A 22,929-nucleotide genomic window follows, 5' to 3' on the forward strand; every position below is an offset into this window, starting at 1 on the left:
CACAACAGTATGTTCTAATTTCGTTCAATTTTTACATTCAATCTCCAAGTTTTCCATCCTTATCAGTACACCTTCCCCCCTTTTGCACCACGTTTTGCATTTCCAACTAAATCTAGACATTAGTATTTCTTTTTTTAACTTTTGCAGATGCAGCCCCGCCCCATCAATTGTCCCTGTCTGGCATGTTTTAGAAAGACAGAACCCCTACAATACCATATAAGATAAACACATTGCACTTGATTGGTAGACATAAACATTGACTGTGGCTTGAGTACAGTTTAACGCTCAACCACAATTCATCTGTTAAGTTACCGGCTGTGGCGAAGAACAGAGCCTTGGTCTGGACTACTAGTCGTGGTGAGAGAGAAGCATTTAGACAGGGTGCATTGAAGAGGTTCAGTCATTCCATTTTGACAGCAATGTAGAACGCTTTAAAAAAGAAAGCCTGCTATCCTGAGGTTATACCAAGGTTATACCAACAGCAATGCTCTGCCAATACAGTGTCTTGCATCTAAGTACAATATGTTGAGTATACTAGCACAGTTCAAATTAGTCATTTACTGCAATGTGCGCATATTGTGAGTCTTTAGCTTGAGCATAGGAGCCGATGCCGCTAATGAAATTGGTACAATTTCATAGCACCGTGAAATTGGTACAATTTCATTAGTACAAGGATTTACATTAAGTCAGGATTTGAAATACATTCTAGCTATTCGCATGCTGAAGACTGTAGACTATACATTTTGAGATGGCCTTCCTGGGGACACTGGCTGGATCATCAGACATCGGGATGTTGCTGGTGAGGTTTTGTAAAGACTAGGTTCCTATATACAGTATATTATATAACTGGCCCTGTGCTCCAATCTTCCACAGAATTGTGGTACATCAGTGGACACACACACACTCATGCACCAAGTCATTTCACACCACCACCTGAAAGGTGCCACTCAGGTTACCCACTCACATAGGTGCTTATTATTTACCTTGAAATTGTCATTGGTGTTCGTTCCATTTGCTGACTGGGACCCTGCTTATCTTAACCCTAATACATTTAACAGTGCTTTAGTGGCTAACACAAACATTCCTACAATTCATCTATCACACTGCTTAACAATACCCTCTTCTGTTCACCGCTAAAAGCTTTCTGTGAAATGTACAGTCTTGGGATAGTGTCTCTTATCTCAGCGGATATTTCATTGACATGGCCAGCCACCGAACACGAAAACAAAGCTAGTTGGTTTATATCTTAGAGCTCTTTCACTATTTAGGCATTCTGTTTCAAGCTCTTAGTGTATCCACAATTGGATTCAAACATCCCCCCAAGTTACATTAAACACTAAACTCAACTATGTCACACATGGATGAAAAATAACCCCATATTTCATCTCTCTCTCCCTCTCTGTCGCATGCACACACACACATGCAAATGCACTGCAAACGCAACAAGAGAAAGTGTCCAAGAAGACAAGCGGTGTCTTCATTGATGTCAGATTCTGTCCTGCCTGTTATTGTTACTTGGCCACGTCAGACATTTGCATAACAAGCTGTCCTTCTGACTCCAACCCCTGACAGCTGTGAAGTTATAAAAGTTAGATAGGGTGTTCTTTTATCAATCATTCTTGTGGCTTCCATTAAGTGTTGCTGCATTAGCAGTTGAGTCTCATTTGGAGTTCAAAAGAAGGAGTATTTTAACGTATGTCTGCAACTTGACAGGCATAACAATTGATGTGGTGTCATATTACAAGTGGGTCATGTTCCAAGGGAATCTGCTGTTTAAAGTACTGACAATAACTGTTTTCATGGCTTTTTAGTTGGGCCTAGACATACAAAATGTGTTTGTATTGCTTTATGGTCACGATAAATTTACCTGAGTTAGCTTTGTGTTTTTATTTTGCTGTTTTTAATTAACTTCATAACTTAACACAAACGAGCCACAGTGAGTGCATCATATTAAAACATCATATTTGTTCTACATTTATTTGTTTGTATTGGTTCCTAAAACTCAACAAGAAACTCATTCGAACCACACACAATTTAAACTTTATTGCATCCATTAGACCTACAGTAAATAAACATGACTCAAAAGACCCTCCTTCATATCTGGTCGGAAATAGTAAGTGGCCGTTCGGGCTCCCCGCCGTTTTACGTCACGGGGGAAACATCTTTATCAGGGTGCGTATTATTCCAAAACACTGCTTCCTGCGTGGAAACGTCCCCCTTGTGCTCAATCCGCCTGCCTCTCTGATAGACTACATTGCTTCTTACAAACTGTCCATGGTCCATAAATTGTGCAGAAGGCAAGCATAGCACGGCACTGAGTGTTCTGTGGAGCTGGACCTTAAGGCACCCTCCTTCGCTCCCCTGGCTAAGATTTGCTTTGGAAATTGCGCGATGCGATCTCTGAGGTTGATGGAGACAAGGAAAAACAATGAAGCAAGTTGTAGGCATAGCCTACTGGAGAAAAAAAATACTTTACTCTGGCAGGGTAGCTGTAGCCTAGAAGTGTGACTGACTTAAAACTCTTATACCCCAGTCTTTTGGAATATGACTACAGTCCTAATTCACAGTTGGTGAAAGAGTGTCAATAACACAGTAGGGAAACTGTGTTAGAGTTCCAGTTATTTACATAATAGCAACGAGACAGAGTTGACAAGCAGCAGGTATAAATGGATAGTTGAAGTTTGTAGTTTATACATTGTAATGGATGCAATGAATGTCTGTGCACTTTATTTTCTCATCAGACTCTACACGAACATGAAAGATAAAAGATCATGTATGATTTAATATGCTAACTGAGAACTTAATCAGGACAATAAGAGCACATAAGTTACCTAACAATACAGAAGTCAAACGTAGAAGTTAAAAACGATAAAGCACAGTTCAGCAAGTCTCTGAAAAGTTGATACCGAATCAGCTTTTCTTTTTTTTTTTTTTTACAAACAATGCTCTCGCTGATATGCATTTAAATTGCTGTCGAAATGATCCACAACGAATAACAATGGCGGGGAAGTCTGCTGAATTGATTAACACGTGCGCGCCTGAAGTACGGCGTCGCAAACTGACAAGGTGAGAACATACGACGTTCTCGCTGCAATTGTATTGTTGAATCACTAATGCCTGGAGATGGTGGGACGGTCCCAATTTGATAAATATAAGGAATGTAGGGCCTGTGTTGGAGATTGTGTTTCCATTTTCTAGCCTTAACGTTGCTCAATGCAAACAAGTCTAGGCTCAACGATGTCCCGTAGCCTACTGGAGGTCACACACATTTACATTCACGTGGCATGTTAAAACGTGAAAGACAGTTGCATCACACCACATAACTATCATTTCTACTGTTTTCTTCAGTTAGCCTAACAACATTTCTGATTCCCTGGCAGCTTAATAAAAGTTGCAGTCGACTTACATTCTCAAAAATGAATTGTTTTAATGTAAAATTTGATACCATTTCCCCCATAGCACAAGATGAAGTTAAATTATTAGTTTAGTTTTCATAAAGTTAGTCTATCGAATGGGTCAGCGTAGGTGGAGATTGTAAGTAAATGCAAACGAACAGAATAGGTGGCTTCAGGCCTCCAGTTTATCATGTTGTGTTATGGCTGGAATGCCGCACTCCTGCGTCCTGTCTCAACTTGCGTTGCCAGTGTTTACTTTTGGAGGTCATTCCTACTCCAGTAGTTTTTAACCTTCAGTACAATGAATGAAGTTTGAGCTGTAGGTCCATGTTCATTTTAGGACAGACAGATTAAAACGATCTGGGCCCATAGGCCTAAGGGCGAAGTATTCAAATTTGAAAAGAAGCCGCTGACCAACCTATATTTTCCACCATGACCAAGTTTCAAGATATAATAGCAGGTTTTTTTTCTAGGATATGTAACTCATAGAGTGCATGATAATAACACACATATAGCCTAATAAAAATAAAAATATAAAAGAAAAGGGTAGGCTTTAGCTACCGTGATTTATTATGATGAATTGTTTGATTTGTATAAATTTAAGCTAATTATTGTCTATAGCTAATATTCAGTGCTTTTATGATGTCATTTGTGACAAAGAAAGGTGGGTGTTTTGGTTGACATTTTATGCACAAACCATCTAGAAGGGATTCTATAATTTTTGGAGCCTTAACGTTTCTAATCTCATTCCAATCTCACACCTGGGAAGGGACTCAAAGAGACAGTGTGTGAAGGCACTGTCTAATGTCCTCGACTGCGGGGTTTGTTTTCTGTCTCACCAGAGTTGCGTCATAGTTCACTGTCAGGTGCTTTCTCCAGGCGCGCCAGGATCAAAGCAAGCGCGAACATAAGTACTTATTGTACAATGTGAAACATAATACTTATAACCGGAGAAAGACGAGAGGGAAGATGATGCTGAGTGCGTTTTGGTATTCATTGGGACTGTCGGTATTATCCCCGGGAGCAGGTGGGGGTCGAGGGGGGCTCTCATTAAAGGCTAACACGGTCGTCGCTATTATTGGATTCGGTCTCACCAGGTGAGCAGAAGTCGACCTGGCGCGCACTTCTCGCGTCTGATATCTGAGGTGCCCCTCTCCCCGGCTCCCATGGCCTTGCCTTTTGGTATCCACTGCCAAGGTGACCTTCCTTTACTTCTGCGAGAGAAGAGGCAGCCAGAGAGAGCACGCCTGAGAAAGAGAGTGAGAGAGCGATGCAGATGCTACAGTTTTTCCAATAGCCTATTTGTTTGTCGTGATGGCCCCATAGTACCAGACTCATTGGTTATTATTTAGTTCGTATTGGGACGCTATTGTCAGTGAACCGCAGCAGCACATTTTGTTTTTGAATTTATTTGGCTAAGGAAAAGGCCTATAATGTTAGGCTACGTATGCGTAAAGGTTTTCAAAATGTAATGTTGAAGAAAAAGCTTTAACAACAAACGCAGCGCATGAAATAAAAGGGTTGACCTCGATTTACTTGCTAGAGAATAATGATCTCCATAGAAACACTGCATCTGTGGCTAGCACGAACTAGCACACACCGGCACTCACGTCTCCAACCTCTCCCCCACACATCCACATGCATAACTGTTGACAGGGCTCCTTGTGAGCCGGAGACGAGCTGCACGCTTAGGACATGCATGGGTAATATTTACAAAATGCCATTAATTGATGCATTTGACATAACGTAAAATTATGAAACCAAACAAACGTTTTTTGTTTTGTTTTGTTAGTCACAAATAATATATATGTTATAAAAAACAGTAGGCTATTGTTAAAAAGAAAAGATACAGGTAGGCCTACAGAAATGCATTTAAAGAATATTCTTTCGTTGTTGCACGAATCAGATTTTAACGGAATATACTCAGACAGGGATAACATCCCAATCAAGTGGTTTTCTGCTATATCAATGTTCTTCATTAAATACATGCATAACTCTTCAAACAACATATCATCTTAAAAACATAAATATACAATTTTATCTTGCGTAAGACCAATAATTCTGTAAGGAAATCACACGAAGCCTACAGAAGGAGAGAGAGAGAGAGAGAGAGAGAGAGAGAGAGAGAGAGAGAGAGAGAGAGAGAGAGAGAGAGAGAGAGAGAGAGAGAGAGAGAGAGAGAGTGTGCTTGTTATTCACAACGGAGTAACATGTCGGTATTCCTTATGGTCCTTTGGAGAGAGGGGTATAGGGCTGAACACAAAGTCTCTCTGGATTCTGAAATATGATATTATGACTTCATTTTCTCTACGTGGATGTCAACAGCTATTATGGTTCTACCAAGCTTAGCCTTGTTATGGACATTTCTTTAGAAACTTTAGAGCAATAACATAGCCTACCTCGTTGAGGAATATCAATTGACCTGTCAGATTGATCGAAAATAGAGCTAACACCACAATTTTCTTATCAAGTCATTTACTTGTGTTCTCTGTCTTCCTGGCCATTTGACTCTTTAGGGTAAACGTTTAATACTTAACCAGCTCAGACGGTTTACTGCCTTATCCAACCCTCGACCCATTTCAAAAGACACCCTTAACTTTGGAAATGTATTTGCTCAATCTTCCAACACATCTCCACGTGCGTAATCGTGTTATTTTTACTCCCTGTTTCAGTCTCTCTTGTATTTGTAAATTTTATCAACGGTGTCTTGGGGTTAAACAAATGAAACGAGATTCTCTGTGAAATCTCAGTGGAGAGCAGGCGAAATCCTGCTTGAGTGCGTTACAAGATGCAGCCTTGGACGGATAATGAGCGCCTGTTGTATTAAATGGACAAACAGCAATCCGGCATCTCCTGACCCTGCGATGCTCTGCTCGGCTCCATTGATCATCCCCCTTATGAGATAATGCAATTACAAACATCAATAAGGAGCTGCGAGGGGAATCATTATGTGGTGACAGTGATAAATGATAGCGCAGAAAATAGCGGGCTTCTCTCAAACAATCCGCGCGCCCAAGGGGCTTTTGAGGGCCGGGCCCAGTCGCCAAGGAAACAGATGACATCCAAAATGGCTCCAGCTCGGAGCTGAACAGTCCTTCTCTTCTCTTTTTCTTTCTCCCTACAGACTTTTTTCTCCCCCCTTTCCTTCTTTTGTTTCTAAACCAGCTGCCACACGACCTTTGAAGGTCTAACGGTGAAGTTTGAGGTTGAGACTGGGAGCTGTTGTTGTGTAGCTTGATGCCAGAGCATACCCTAATAGGTTATCATCTGCCTATATTAATCTCATCAACAGTGGTCCTAGACCTATATTAGTAGCCCATTGACGTGCAGGTCCTAGGCTGTTTTTTTAAAATGTTATTTACTACACAGAGAGCGTATATCCACATGAATAGCCTATTCATCGTTGTCTACATGGAGTCCTTTTTATTGGATATATTACTATCAACGAATAAGACACTCTTGATTTGCCTCGAATGCAATTTATTTCTTGGTTGAAAAGACACCGTCCTCTCCGTTTGGCCCAGAAACATAAGCAACTTTTTCATTTCAAGTAAAGACTTTGGAAACGCAAATACTAATCAGTAGAGGATGTCATTTAAATTAGCATATACAGCTTTTAATTATAGGCTCTGCGTTCTGCTCTTTTATGCTGATATATTTAATAGTTTTAGAAAAAAAAGCAAATGAATTCCATTACATTCAATTCAATAGCTACATTACAAATATGACTTTTATTAGCCTATATATTTGAACTATGCAACATAATTGGCGAAGGCTCCTAAAAACATGTATTTTCATATTTAATAGCCTATATCACAGTAGGCCTAGGCTATATTAATATTACGCATCTATAGGCTAGGCCTACTACTTGTTTGAAATATTATTGTAAACTAATATATATATATATATATTCTTTAAAAAACCTTAATGGGTATTGTATAGTCTAAACCTAACCTAGATTAATCAAACATGACTAGTTTGAGCATGGATAAGAACATATTTGTCTATTCATAGATGGTTGTATGGATTACACTGCATTGCCAAGGAGTTTTGTCTGAGCGTAGGCACAAGCAATACAATTTGTGACATGCAGATGCTTGTGTAACTTTGCGAAAGGAACCAAAAGCATTTTATCTATAGAACAGGAATGACAGACCGGTGGGACCGTTGCAGCCCGGCTCTGTTGTTATGGTAGGAAGACAGGCCTGTTCGGGCACCTCCACAGTTCTGGAACACATTTCTCCTCCATCCATTACATTGACAGTTCACTTCGCGGTCACTGTGTTTGTGTGCGTGTCTGTGTTTGAGAAAGAAAGAGAGAATGTTGATGGTGTGCATGCTATTTGACACTCTTCCCAATTATTTAAAAGACAAACTAATTTTAATAACATTATGAAAAGCACCTCCGACTCTTATTTAAATCATACACTCCAGCCCTGTGCTACCTTATTGTCATCCAGAAAACTATTTAGCAATTATTCAGTCAGCGATAAGAAAAAGCTTTGGGGAAAACAAACATCTAAAACTATTTAATGGGGCTGTTACCATTTTAACAAAAATGAAACGATATTGTGCAACGTTGACATTTGTTTTAAATATTTTTAATTATCGCTTGTTCTAGAATTTGCAGGAATAGATTAGCCTACCAAAGGAAATAATGATTGCACCCTTTAAAAGACATTTGTGTGCGGAAAAAGCGAGACGATCCTCCATGTCTTTCTTGAATGTTGTATGACGTCTCCTCTAAAAATGTCCCCTTGTGGACAGTTACCCAGGCCCCCTAAAGATGGCAGTCAAACATGGGATTTATCTGCTTGTGTCTCCACAGCTCCCAACGGCGAACGGTTCAGGAATTCAAATTTCAGAGCCCTTGAGTCTCGAGCTATGAAGAAGAGGCGATGCAATTAAAACGTCGTCTGGGTTTTTAAGGCGGGTTTCTTGAGTGTAAATAGTAGTCGGTTAGGCAAAGGCAGTTAAAATACAATAGTTACGGAAAACTGCAAGTTCGAGGGAGAGCGAAACGATTTATGTGCGCATATTGTCTGTAACACAACAGTCAGTCTCTTGTATGCTACATGCTCTTTTGAAAACCGGACTTAAGATTCAGTGCTGCTCTTCGAGATGTATCTATTAAAATAAAATAAACTTTCGGTCTTCTATCAAGTCAACTTTTCTCACCACTCATGCTACTGACTTTAGTGTATCTAGGAAACAACAAGCGGCCCGAGTGCACTGTTTTCAGCATTCTTCACGGAGCCTTTGACTGGATGCAATAACGAGTGAGAGGAGACCGATCTCTCTTTGGAAATGTTTTTGGCAATAATGCAAAAGTAGGGGCTATCCTTTCTTTTTGGAACTTTAGCCTCTAACTACCCCCACCTCCAGATCAAGGAAAACACTCATGAATAGTCTGCCTTTATGTTTGTTTTGTGTTGCCTACACATTAGTAGCCTTGACTCTATGTCCAAACACAAACCTACTAATTTATTCCAATGCTTTCTTAGTACAGCCTATAGCTAAACCCATTGATGCTGTTGACCACATTATGGCAGTAATTGTATAATAATGATAAAAAAAAGATTCATGGGTTTTCATGAATTTATCTCATGCTTACCATGTTTCCCTCTCTGTTATTAACTGAAGGAGTAGCAGGGATCTGTTTAGAGTTCCAGATTGTAGACTATCAATAGCAAGTAAGGAGTGTTTGTGTGTGTGTGTGTGCGTGTGAGAGAGAGAGATGGAGATAGAAAAAGTGGAAAGCGTTAAACAGAGATTAAACACTTATATACACTATCAGTGCTTCATCCTGTGTATATTATCATGGATTTGTTTTGTACTGTACAAAAAATAAAAAATAAATACACCCACACAATACACACACACACACACTCTACGTGAATATACCTAACTATCGATCCAACATAAATGCATAATACCAGTTAACATCCTCATGATTCCACCATTGGTTATAGTTTAAATTTTTTGCACAAAAAGATTTATTTACAGCATGTTCATACACTCCTCCAAATGCAGCTGTGAGAGAAATAAACTTTTCTCAAAGGAATCTAGTCGATGCTTGCCATACATGTTTTTTTTTAAAGAATTTGGATAATGGATGCATTGATCACACACACACACAGACACACACACACACACACCATTTGTACTGCCCCTTGTGTCTCATGGTGGCTCGTACATCAGCTGGTAAATCAAAACTAATGTGCTTCTTTTCCGCCATAACTTCCTCAGATAGTGTACTTTTCCTTAGCAAAAGCTAGTTCAAACACATAGGGGAGAGAATTCATTGGACATGCCATGTTCAGTCTCATGACCAAGAGTACATCAATGGAATTCTGGGACATGTTTAGAGGTATTCAAAAATTCAACGGGACATCCAAGGTGTAACATTGTCACAAGAATGCCCACTCATTCCAAAGAAAAAAGGCCCGGAAAATGACTTGTTGATCGAATTATTGGTTTATTCACATATGTTTTTTTGTTTGTTTCTTTTAAACGCAAGGTGATCCAAAGGGAGGAGGTCAAAGTCTAGGGAGACGGCACACACATAGTGTGGAAAGAAACCAAAAGAAAAAGTTCACATCCTTTAAAAAAAAAAATCTATTAGAAACAACATAATATGCAGAACAATACAATAGCATTTACAATACTTAAATTCCCAGTTCTCGTGAGAGTCCAGCGTAATTGTACAACAGTATACAGTATCTCTTCCTCCCTCCCCTTTCAGGGTTGATATAGTTTTACTTTCTATCTCTGTCTTTCACTGTCCTCTCTCCTTTCTCACTTCAATCCTATTATCAAGGGCACCCGTAGTTCTGTTAGTGTCCCAGCAAATACAGACATTGGCTTCTCCTTGGTTTGAATCCATTGCCCAAAGAGTGGAGTTCTCCGAAGAAAGTCTTTTAAATCAAGGAGTCTGGTACATTATAGAAGGTTGCCTTAGGGTTGAAAACCCCAATCTGTCTCTTTCTGTTTTGTTTCTCTCAATCGCAATCGCTTTTCATGGAGGAATCTGTTAGTGTCTACCACCCGGGAGGTGTCCAGGAGATGGGCGACGGGTGTCTTGGTGGGGGCATCGCAGGTCAGGGGTGGATCGGAGGGATGTTTATTTGTTCTCTGTGCATTAACATGGCTGGGTTGGGATCGGAGCGGGGTCCTGGATGGTGCGGATGTGCCCAAGGTGCGGATAAGCAGAATTGGAGTTTGGACTTCCTGGGTTTCAGAGGTGGAGCGGGGATGCTGGGTAATGTAGTCAGGCTGTCCCATCCCCGCGCCAAGTGGGCCACTGTGAGAGGTCACCCCCTGGTTTGCCCTGCAGTCCTAGGACAGGAGAAACAAAATGGTGCATGAGTGAGGAGTTTCACCCTGGTGTGTAAAAACTTGAAGAATGTACCTGTCATCATGTGACAAGAATTGTCTCATGGGGTGAAATCTTGGAAATAGAGAATGCACACGTTTTAAAAGAGTGTTGTTCAACTGGCATTTGTTGGAATAATGGGGAATGAACAATAGATGTTACGGAAATCTTAACACAAGAAAAGATGCAACATCTGCAAATCACACAAGCACAGGTTTGCTTTTGATCGAGGCCCGATTTGTCAGGAAAAAACGAGGTCACACAGTACAGGATACATTAAAACATTAGTCAGAAACAGCATGCACCAGTTACAACTGCAAAAAAGGGCTAAAGTTAGCTAACAATACCGCATATCAACACTGCATACTCGAAGCACCAGGAGGCCAGTGAAGCGCCACCAAAAAAGGCTAACCTCTCTTTCTAAGAATGACTCTGGCACTAACACAGACAAAAGTGGATAGTATCCCCATGTGATTGCCGTGTGCCTTGGTAGCTGCCCTGAACACACTGAAGGGAACACTGTACACGGCAGCGCTGGACCTCCCCGAGGAACCAGAGTGCTCAGGGACCAGACCGTCACGCTGAGCAGCGGTATGTGCATTAATCCGGGGCATCTAGCCTTGCCCTTCACCGGGGTCATGAGAGCGGTCACTGTGTGTATGTTTGTGTGTCCTCTTGGAGGGCTTTAGTGTGTTAATCCCAAGCACACGCTAATGCTACAGTAACAACAGTGTAGACTAAACACACTTCATCTACTTTAACTGTAGATCTCACATGATGTTGTTCGTATGTGATAATCCTGTTTATCTTGCTTAATGTCTAGTTAGAAATCTTGATCCACTGGCCATATTACAGCTACAGAACAGTAAAACACCAAACAAATAAAACCATTTGGATAACTAGGAACAGAATCTGACCTGCTCATAAAGTTAAGAATTTATGAATTGGGCATAGAGTTAGGATGAATATAACAAGGCTGAGGCAATGACGTCACTTTAATGTGAACATTTGGATCATGGGAGCTGTGGACACTTGTAACCTATAGCAACAGAACCCAAAAGCTAACAGTAGGTAACTGTCACTTCTTGAAACAAACAAAATATGCAAACACAAAAACAAAGCCAAAGTTATCACACAATAAATTAATTGGACAATTAGTCCACTGGATTAAACATATCTTAAATCCAGTGCAATTCTAGATGACGACAACCAATTATGTTAACCCCCCAAAAAAATTTGATTCAAAATTTAGCAAACCTTGCCATCCACCGTTATGCATTCAGTTATCCAAACCTGGCCCCATGTCGGTGTCCATGAGCAATTTACTTCCACAGAATTCGCAAAAGGCTCATGGGTAATCAACAGACATGCTTCATCATTTATTGATCTGAGCCATAGAAAAGGAATGAACATGCACATCATGTCAAATTGCTGAGTCAATTAATCTACCTCCTGTACAAATATCTTGAGGGCAACGCATCGATCAAAACCCCCGAAACAAACAACATTCTCAAGTCACACCGAGGCCAGAAGCCTTTGCTGATGAAAAATGAGGTAAAGGAATCCATCTTTCCCCTTCTCTAGCCACACACCTCTACTGCAGAGAGAACAATAACCCCAATCTATCTCTGGGTGAAGAAATGCCACAGAGAGAGGCGGGCCATTGTGCTGAGAGTAAAGAGGCGAGGTGAGCCTCATTGCTAGGCGTCACCTGAGACCACACAAGCTTGTCCACGCGTGTGCCAAACACACAATGGGGTTAAGAGGGCCACTAAGGAGGACACAATGGCCGCTGGGAAAAGGACAGAGAGCTGTGGTCGCCGGAGGACAATGGACGGGTGGACGTGGGTCCTCCACTGACAGTGTGTCTTCCCTCAACATTCACCTGGCTGTTTGGAAAGATAGGCGCGAGAGACCTACTTGTGGGGTAGGCCACCCGGTTGGAAACCGTAAGGGGGAAATTGAGTACCTTCTAATACAATCTAATTCAATCCTAACCTCGTATTAGGGCTATGTTCGTCCACCGACGCTTTCCAGGCTCAACGAAAGTATTCATCGCGGACGAACAAACGCGAACACATGCTTGAGGGAGCAGACATCACTAACAGTTTGTTCTTTTTTTCTCCCCCTTTAATAAGCCAATCAATACATTGAGTTTCTGGTCTTCAGTCTTTTCTATGTGGGATTCCTGTGGGGCTGAATCAATGGGGGGACATTCACACAGACAATACAAGGGGCCAAAATCCCCCGACGGAACCTTGTTTTTACCCCTTCATTAGAAGTAAAAGTTCAGCCACCAGGAAGAAGGTGGTGGTGGGTAAAGGGGAATGGGGGCTGGGGGTAGCGGTGGGGTGTGACCCCTCCATCAAAGGTTAACAAACTTGTGCTTAATGATTGGAGCAACGGAGGCACGGACAAAAGATTTCCAGCCGGCATTGGCTGCCTAGGGGTTACAGACAAAGTTCACTCAAGCATTCTGCCTCCAACATCCCAACGTTTTGGGGAAAGCAAAGGGAGGGCCAAAAATTCCATACACCCTATAATTAATTCTCTCTCCCTGTGATAACCATTGTCCTGGAACATGAAAATTACTGTTTTTTGCGCCACCCTAGGGTAATATTTTTGTGGAAGCAAAAAGGGCAGGATGGAGGAGAGACAGAGTAAGAGAGAGAGTGAGTGAGAGACAGGGTTATAAAACAGTCATTCTTTCTCTATTAAAAGCCTCAACTCTCTTCTGCTTGAGTTGCGTGGTTTTATCCCAATGGACAGGTGTATTGTTTGGCGAGGCTATAAGCTCCATAATCGTCATTGGGTAGAGAGCATAGCGTAGCTTGTTAAGCAGGACTAATTGGCTTGAGTTGTAAGTAATGTTGGAGTGTGACTGCTAGGCACACCTTCCCTTTTAGGTCCTGGGACTCTCCTGGGCGACAAACCGCTCAATTTAGCCCTGAGGTAAAAGAATCTCCAACCCAACTAATGAAAATTGCTTATAAAATATAATGAACCCATGCTCCCTTAATCAAATAAGATAACGTTTTTTTTCTTTTTTTTCTCTCTCCCCCCTCTGTAATAACCTATTAATTTAATTGGTCATAAAAGAATATAACACATCACTTACATTTAATTGACCTAGAAAGGAAAGTAACAATATTTAAATTAGACAAGCTAGAAGGAATTTGTGGGCGATGATGATGAAGCCATAAAGAAGTAACCAGGCTCTTTGTGGTAGTGGCGACACATTTCTGTCACCCTTTACCTCCTTTTACTTCCCCCCTTCTCTTTCTCTCCCTCCCTGCCTGTCTCTGTCTGTCTACCCCCCATCCCTCTCTCCTCATCCCATCTCATGGTAGATTCCTCTGGTGGCCCAATTACAGGATTCAGCAGGCAAATTGAGGCTGTTTAAAGCAAGGCCTGCTGGGAAAGCTAGCAGCTGCTGGTAAGAGACTGCTTGGACAGAGCAAATCACCCCTCATTTACACACACACACACACACACACACACACACACACACACACACACACACAAACAGACACACACACAAGCACAAAATAATGTACATACAGTAGTACAATATCCCACATCACACACACAAACACAGTGCACACACAAAACATCTCATTTCAACATGGAGCCTAACAAAAACCCCGAGCATGATCCGGAGTTTCTTTGTCCAGGTTGCGAACAGTGACAACGGGAAATAGACAGGGGGAACGCACACATTGGAGCTGCACACACATGTGGGCATTCTGCTGAGGGTTAATGGTCTCTATTTTTGTAAACTGAATAAGTCAAATCCATTGGTCACAGCTCCGATGATGGCATATTTAATTTGGATCTAGTCAATTAGGCCCGGCTAAGCTCTATACCCTGCTGAGTACCACCTTCATTTTGCACTAGTTTATGTCCCCTCCCTGTGCCAAGAGTAATCCTATTACCATACACACACACACCCCCATACACACACACACACCGTGATGCATGTCCTATAGGTTCTGTTCTAAACACGCGACATGGTACTTATGATATGGCGAAATCTGTAGACAGTGCATCTACAATTCTGTGGGTGTCTTTTTGGCCCCGGGGCAAGAGAGGAAGAGGAGGAGAGAGAGGAGGAGAGAGGAGGAGAGAGAGGAGAGAGAGATAGAGGAGCTCCCTGCAGTCTGTGTTGTCTTCGTGGTTCAGTATATTAATGTCTCTCATGCATCAACTGCAGCTGGACAGATTGACGACACTTTGGGGACACACTTCCTCCCCTCTCCTTGCACCGCTGCCGACTGCTTACATTTTTGCCAATCAGGCTGTTGCCATGGTAACATCCACCTGCCCACCCCCTGATTCTCATTCCTCCACCCCCCCCCACCCCCCCACCCTCCTCCTTTACACTACTTCCTTTGCTTTCCATTCAACACAAACCCTCCTCTCACTCTCTCTCTCTCTCTCTCTCTCTCTCTCTCTCTCTCTTTCTCTCTCTGTCTCTCTCTCTCTCTTTTGTCTCTCTCTCTTAACCTATCTCTATATCTCTCTATCTCTCATCTTTTTTCTGTCTTAGTTATGTGGCTGATGGATGTACACACACACATACACACACACATCCATCCAGGGCCCAGACACAGACTGGATCACCAGTCAGAAGAAGGCAAAAGAGTTCGGAAAGGAAGAGAGAGGAAGAAAAAAACGAAAAAGAAGTGGTGCGCAAAACAATGTGTGAAAAGAAGATGTGTGCGTCAAAGCAGTACTTACATCTCTGTTTGCTTTGCGATTGTCAGGCCTAGAGGAGGGCTACATGTAGTGCCACTGTCCTTCCATGCCCATGTTCATGCCCATCCCGCCCATAGGGCCTACACAGACATGCACAGACGGAGGAGAAACAAAAACAAACACATGAGACAAATCAGGTGGCGATCTCCTGACGCAAACAAACACAACAGGGTCTCCCAACCAGTCCCTCAGGGAGCTCTCTTAGACATGTCACAGATTCGGTTCTGTCCTAGTCCTGACATAAAGGATGAGGGTCACTTTAAGCGAGGCTTTGTGACGTCAAGTTATTTACATGGCTAATGCATAGACAAAACCGGCAAAACATTTTACATGTATTCTAATGGCCTTGTCCTCCTTTTGGCGAGATTAGAAGGGCTTGGCTTCTGTTTGAACAAAGATATCTCACCGGTGGGGCACCAGCGAGAGGGGAAATATAGATTGTGATACAAAACAGTCTCTGTGAAGGATGCCCAAACCACAACACCTACTGGAGCTTTAAGGAAAGCAGGGCCCTACAGTACAGCAGACTAACGATGGGCATTACTGGGAAAAGGAGGCTCGCTGTTTAGTCCAAACTTGCTGACTGTGAGAAGAGAGTGAGAGGGTTAGGGCTAGAGAGCAGACCAAATTCTTGGAAACAGGGGATAGAGAGATGGAGGAGAGGGGCTTAGTGGAGACTGCACTCTGGGATTACGTGTGATGGTATAAGAGGGAGGGAGGGAGGGAGGGAGGGAGGGAGGGAGGGAGGGAGGAAGGGAGGGAGGGGGGGAGGGAGGGAGGGAGGGAGGGAGGGAGGGAGGGAGGGAGGGAGGGAGGGAGGGAGGGAGGGAGGGAGGGAGGGAGGGAGGGAGGGAGAGAGAGGGCGGGAGGGAGGGAGGGAGGGGGGGAGAGAGAGAGAGAGGAAAGAGAGGAAAGAGAGGAAAGAGAGGAAGAAAGAAAGCGAGGAGAAGGAAGGGGGTGTAATAAGATTGAATACACCTGTGCAGCTCGCCGTTTCTTGAGGCAGAGCGTGTGTGTGTTTAACAAGTCACCCAGACCAGACCCAGAGCAGAGACGGAAGGAGAAGACAGCCAGAGAAGGAGAGAGAGTCTGAGAGAGACACTCTGAGGGTCTTACCAGGTGGTCTGATTCCCATGTGCTGCTGACCGTCCATGACGAACCCCCCCATCGGCTGACCATCTGGGTTATAGGGGGCTCCTTGACTTACTGTGGAGGGGCACAGGGAATGGGGGCGGGGGGGGGGGCACAGTGGTCAATTAGTGCTTTTAATTAAGATTCTGTGGCTGAAGCAGCGTCATCTGTTGGTTCTCCACGACACAGGGTGGTGGTGTCCTTCAGTACGCCTTCCCCTCCTCCCTCCCCCACCCCCTGGCCTGGACCAACTGTCAAACAGCTTGTTCTCTGCTGTACTTTGGTACAATACGTTTTTTTGGGGGGGACACATTTACTTTTAAGGGTGTCTCTGCACCCAGTTGTCTGTTGAAACTTTTCTAAACGTATCCGAACACGCTTGAAGACCGTGTCTGAAACTGTACACTGGGTCTGGGACTACTGGAAGTGCTGCTACTGCTATCATTGAATATTCATCTTTGATGAAAAATGTCAGATGCCAGTCAATATCTATTTAAAGAAATGTTGCACATTTTTTTTTTTTTTATCCCAGATAACTTTCACAGACAATATATGGCAATATCAAACATTGATGCAGCCTGCTGACTAAGCTCAAGATTTAGACCGCAGTGTCCTCAGACACAAATTGAAAAAATGAAGCACAGCCTCAGATAAAAGAAACAAGAAACCTGAAACTTACTCCCCCCCCCCCCCCCCCCTCCCCTACCGTCTCTTGTTCTGCTTTCTCATAGAAATCCACTTACCTCCGATATAGGCTGTTTGGGGGTCACTCGAGCAAAAACAAGAGCTTGGCCTCACTGAATGCCTTTGAACTTTACTGAGCCCCTAATGCCAGGGTGACCCCTGACCCCTATTACAGGTAATAAAGTTTACGGCAGTCCAAACCAAGCCATGCACCAAGGGAGCGCTCACAGCAGCCGCAAATAGAGTGAGGGAGGGGTGGGAAGGCAGGGGCCGAAAAGCCAAACAAGAGTCACCCCCCCCCTCCCCCCCCAAAAAAGAAACGAGGTCTAGTTCTCAAGTGTTTTGGTTTGGAGTATTTTTTTTTCGAGGGGGGTGGGGCAGTATTTTTCCCCCTTCCTCTGTAACGAGAAAAAGAGAGAGAGGGCGGGGGGGGCGGGGGGGGTAAGACCTCGTGGAGAACACTGCTAGTGCTGTGGACGTGAGTCCCACCGTGTTAGAACTAATCATTGATTTTGGCTTTCGGAAATTAATAGTTCATCACGTTCTCGTCAAAACCCCAATCGCACGTCACATCGATTAGTGCTGCAGTTAATGCTGGTAATGTTGTTTTATGGCATTTCTTTTTAGTTCACCAGACAAGTCTTCAGACTCTTCTTTAGTTCGTCAGTCACTCTGGTTGAGTTCCAGGTAGTTTATGTTGGGTTCCGGGTAGGGAGGTGGGCGGACTACTGTATTTACCGGCTGAGGAGCCTCCAGATGCATGGCTTGTTGAGGGCTTTCGCCTGCGGGACTTGAATACAGTAACTATAGGAGACTTGCCTGCTCGGTTCGACTGGTCGATCATAGGCTGGACTATTCTCCTCCTCGCATTTATGAACCTGTCAGGGAGGAGGGGCATGAAAGAGGGGAGGTCGAGAAAAGGGGAGATGTAGAGACAGAGAAAAAAAAGAGAGAGAGACATGGTCAGTTTGCGCAATCTTGAGATCCCACCAAAAAAACCTTCTCACATCACTGTACGTAAAACACGACACCGATTTGAATCCTCGGGTGCGACACGCCGTTGAACCTCAGCCCCGTTCCCCGACCCCCCGTTCCCTCCCACAACACCACAACAGCAGCATTAATGTAGACTTCACCTCCAGATGAGTCAATGTGTCAGTGTGAAATCACACCTTAACAACCGAGACTGTGTCCTGTGTACGTTTGACAGGGGCAACGTGGCTTGTACAAACTTGAGCGGCTGCAACGTACACGCTGTCAAACCGAGCCGAGACACTGGCGTCTTTGTGAGCGCCGGGCTTAGCGAGGATTTCTCCACAGGGAGTTTGAGACTCGTTGACTCACGTCTATGAGTTGGCGAGGATCCACATAACAACAAGGGCCGAGGGGGTGAGTCTCTGAAACACTAGGCAGTGGTCCGAGAGCTGGGTTTGTGTGGGAATTGTTTGCTGACATGTGTTAACATTACCGATAGAAAGAGCTGCTGTTTGGGTCTTGACAGTGCAAGGTGAGTATATTGTTTTCCCACTGGGAGTGTGTAGGTATGTGCGTGTGTGTGTGTCTGTGTGTGTATGTGTGTGCGTGTTCCTGCACGCAGTGTATATGCCATATATAGCATAGCCCGGGACCAATCCTTTCACCCTGTGGCCCCCAATAAAGGCACATGGCCACTCTACTCACAATCTCCCCCAACGGAACACACACACACGTGCACGCACCACGCACACAGACATACAGGCACACACTCACATATACAGTACATGCGCGCGCACACACACACACACCATTCTGGCCTTGCTCTGCCTAACCCCTTGTGAAATGCCCCCATGACCTTTACTGACCCGGAGGAGTGAAGGCTCATGGGGGTTCTGTCTTGATTTATGTGCTTCTGCTGTTGCCCCCGCTGGACACTTCCATTTCTTCTTTAGAGGGGGGGAATTAGTCGGCTTTGAGACGACAATGGCCACGCTACTCTTTTCAAGCTGAAAAGGCAAGGGGGCACTAATAGAACTTTTGTACACTGAAGACTGTTTAGGGTAGGGCGAGGCATGAGAGAGTGAGAGAGAGAGAGAGAGAGAGAGAGAATGGGATGACCGTGACGCCCTCTGCTCGCCCCCTAATTACAGAATGGTACCCTCTTGTTTTATGGGTCTTCCTCGTTTTCACTCTCTCCTTCGCTCTCTGCCACCTCCCATCCCTCGGTCTTCAACCTCACATCACCTTTCCCGGAAGAGCGGGAGAGAAGCAAGGGAGGAGTGCAAGAATGCACTGACATGGCAGAGCACCATCAAATGAGGGAACGTCTGGAGTTTTATCACCCACCTCCCCCCCGCCCCCCGCCCCCTCCCCCACCTCCGGCTGAGAGGGGAAGAGGAGGAGTGAAGGGAGAGAGGCCTAGGCATTCCTTTTATTGCCCTTCTCACCCAGACCCCTCCTTAGCAGACCGGGGTTCAACCGTGGGCCATCGCTGGCTAACTGTTGACCTCCTCTCCTCCTCCTCCTCCTCCTTCCTCCTCCCTCCACCCTTAAAAAAAAAAATCCTCTGCATTTTCTGTCCTGGTATTCCCCCATATACAAGGCCAGATGCACCATGGGGGCATGAACAAAGGACGAGCGTCTCTCTCACGATACCAACCAAAGAGAGAGAGAGAGAGAGAGAGAGAGAGAGGAGGGAGGGAGAGAAGAGAGAGGTAGGGAGGGGATGGGAGAGAGGGAGGGAGAAATGAGAGGCACATTTACACTAATAGTTAATAAGCCAGCACAAAAAAATGAAAAAAGAGAGGGAGAAAACAGATGGATAGAAGGAGAGAGTAAAAAAAAACAAAGAAGTGTCCTCCATTAGAGGGTAAGGGTTCACCCTTGTGCGACCCCTTGGCGCTATAAGGCCTGTGTTTACGGCCTGTTCAGTCCCCAGCCTCCCATCGCCACACAATGAGCCCGACTATTCAGCTCTACCCGGGACAACAATGGGGGAGCTATTTTAGTGCGACACACCACTGGTGGTACTTCTAAAGTACCCCCCCTGCCCACACCCCACCCCACCCCCAAAAAAGGGAAAGGGAGTGTAAAAAAGGTTTTTATTTTTTATTTCATTTAATAAAATAACATGTATAAGTCAAGTGAGGCATTGGACCACTTGTGTGCTAGTTTTATCCACTTCTTCCTTTCTTCTTTCTTTTTTCTCGTTTCATTTCCCTCCCTCCCTCCCTCCTCTCATTCCCTCTAAAAGAGTGGAACTGATTGCGGCAGCGTCTGCCAAGCCCCCACTAATGTCCTATTCTCATCAAACACACACACGCACACACCCATGCACAAGCACACACAGGTGTAGCACAAAACCTGCACGTGAAATGCCCAATTAAAAGCAAGAAATTGTCTTTTTCATCATCTGCCTTTGTTGCGTGACCAATTAGTGGATAATTTAATAACGGCCGCTGGAAAGATGCAGATTGCTGATACAAAAGGTTATCCTCCTAAGCACGTCTATTTAAATGCATATGAAGTTCTCAATTTCTGTCGCTTCGCTCCCCCACCTCCAAACCCACACAACACTCACCCACACACTCATCCTAGAGGCCATTCCTCACCACAAGGAATAATAGCCTAATAAACCCGACAACACAGGCCACACACGCACCGCCGACAGACACACAATCCATGACAATGTAACACGTCCTCACGCACAGCTGGGCACAGCTCCATCTTTCTACACACTCAGTTCCCTTGCATATTAAGATCCGACGGTTGCTCAAAATAGCGACCTCAGCGTGGCGAGTTCGCAAACACGACCACACATTTCTGAGGCGGCCCGTCAATCAACGGAACTGACGGCATTTCGGTGAACGCAAGTCCTCACAGGCGAATCTGGCGCTTAATCATCAGGATGTTGAACTCGCCCAACCTTGATTGTCTGGTACACGACCGCAATACCCAGCTCATATTATCTTTCCTACAGAAGCGCTGCCCACGTGCATCCCTACACACCCAGCCGGCACGCACGCACGCGCTCTGCACAGTACACACACGTACGCGTGCACACCTTACAAGCGCACTCTCACACACTTTCCGCCCCCCTCCTCGAGGCCGTTCTCCTCCCGACGGCCAAGAGCGTCTCCACCTCCTTAGGTAATTAGTTGTCACATTATTCTCTCACGCCTCGACATTTTTCGAGCCAGTGTTCGAGCCAGTGTGTGCGTGCGTGCGAGCGTGCGTGTGAGGTAGGTTCACGGTTAAGGGCATCACTCATTCATTCTCATCCGCCCCCCCCCCCCCCCCCCCCCCCGATCCCTCATTGGAGTCATTGGCTCGTCTTGCTCTCCTTCCCTCCCCTTGTTGCATCCTTCCGTCCCTTTCCTCCCTCCTTTGTGTCATCCTCTCAGGCTGGGTCGTCGCTCTAGTCTGGTTTAAATGAACCGGTTTAAATAAACGGGTCCAGCTGTTAGCAGGCAGTGATTCCATGTACTTGACCTCCCACATACACACACACACCCCACACACACACACGGACCCCATACAAGCGCATCCTCCCGACAACCGTACACATTTCCCTCATACACACACAATGTGCCCCAGCACCTAAACACACGCACACACACACTCTCCCCACCCCCATACACACAGACTTGGCCCCATTAGGAAATGGTAGATACATCATAGTGTGTGAAAGTATCTCCATAACATCTCAGTCCCGCACATACACACAGTCCTGTATGCTTGGCTGCAATGTGTCATCTCTCTCTCTCCTCTCTCTCTCTCTCTCTCTCTCTCTCTCTCTCTCTCTCTCTCTCTCTCTCTCTCTCTCTCTCTCTCTCTGTTCTCTCTCTCTGTCTCTCCTCTGTCTCTCTCTCTCTCTCTCTCTCTCTGTCTCTCTATGCCTCTCTATGTCCCTCCCTCTGTCACTCTCTCTGTCTCTCTCTGTCTCTCTCTCTTCTGACCCCCGCCCCCAAACATGTGGGGGCTTTTCTTGGAAGCTTCCACAGGAAACCCATGGTTTTTAATGTAAATTCTGTGGTAGAGAAAACTCTTATGCGGACCCAGAGTCCTTGGGATACAAGCTGGTGTTTAACAAAATAGGGTTACCTGGGCACACCCCAGGCGTGCACAAACACATGCACCTCCCAAACACACACACACAGTCAGAAATACATGCAGACACACAGTTTCCCACTATCCTTAAACCCACTGCCACAGATAGGAAACTCTAGGAAGCCTATGAAAACAAAGGGACATGAACGAGGGCTTCAGACTAAGACAGGCCCGGGGTCATGTGATCCCAACCCATTTCCCATCCCTGGACACACACACAACACACACACACACAACTCAGTCACCATTAACAGAGCTGTGAATGTCCTCCTTAAGCTGGTTTTACAGAGTAGAGCTGCTGTCTGGGGTTGCTAGACACACTATGAACACACGCACTAATGTAACTAGTCCTGTGTGTATGTGTGTGTGTGTGTGTGTGTGTGGGGGGGGGGGGGGAACGTGTGTATGTGTGTCTATGACAACCAGCTGCCTCTCAGAGTTATGGAAAGGAAATGTTGACCGCTGAAAAGCACACATGAACTCATTGGCTGTGATTGCGCT

The 22,929-nt window shown here is 44.7% G+C and overlaps 1 protein-coding gene across 1 annotated transcript in view; it reads right to left on the reverse strand.

The window, feature by feature from the left end:
• Positions 1 to 9,853: 9,853 nt before the first annotated feature.
• Positions 9,854 to 22,929, reverse strand: part of LOC136942722 (homeobox protein Meis1-like) — a 38,630-nt gene continuing 25,554 nt past the window's right edge. Inside the window, 4 exon segments of the mRNA XM_067235692.1 lie at positions 9,854 to 10,733; positions 15,511 to 15,608; positions 16,645 to 16,734; positions 18,163 to 18,221. Coding sequence (XP_067091793.1) covers positions 15,550 to 15,608; positions 16,645 to 16,734; positions 18,163 to 18,221 — 208 coding nt within the window. The 3' untranslated portion in view covers positions 9,854 to 10,733; positions 15,511 to 15,549.

Source organism: Osmerus mordax, chromosome 5 (assembly GCF_038355195.1).
Source record: "Osmerus mordax isolate fOsmMor3 chromosome 5, fOsmMor3.pri, whole genome shotgun sequence".
Lineage (NCBI taxonomy): Eukaryota > Metazoa > Chordata > Actinopteri > Osmeriformes > Osmeridae > Osmerus > Osmerus mordax.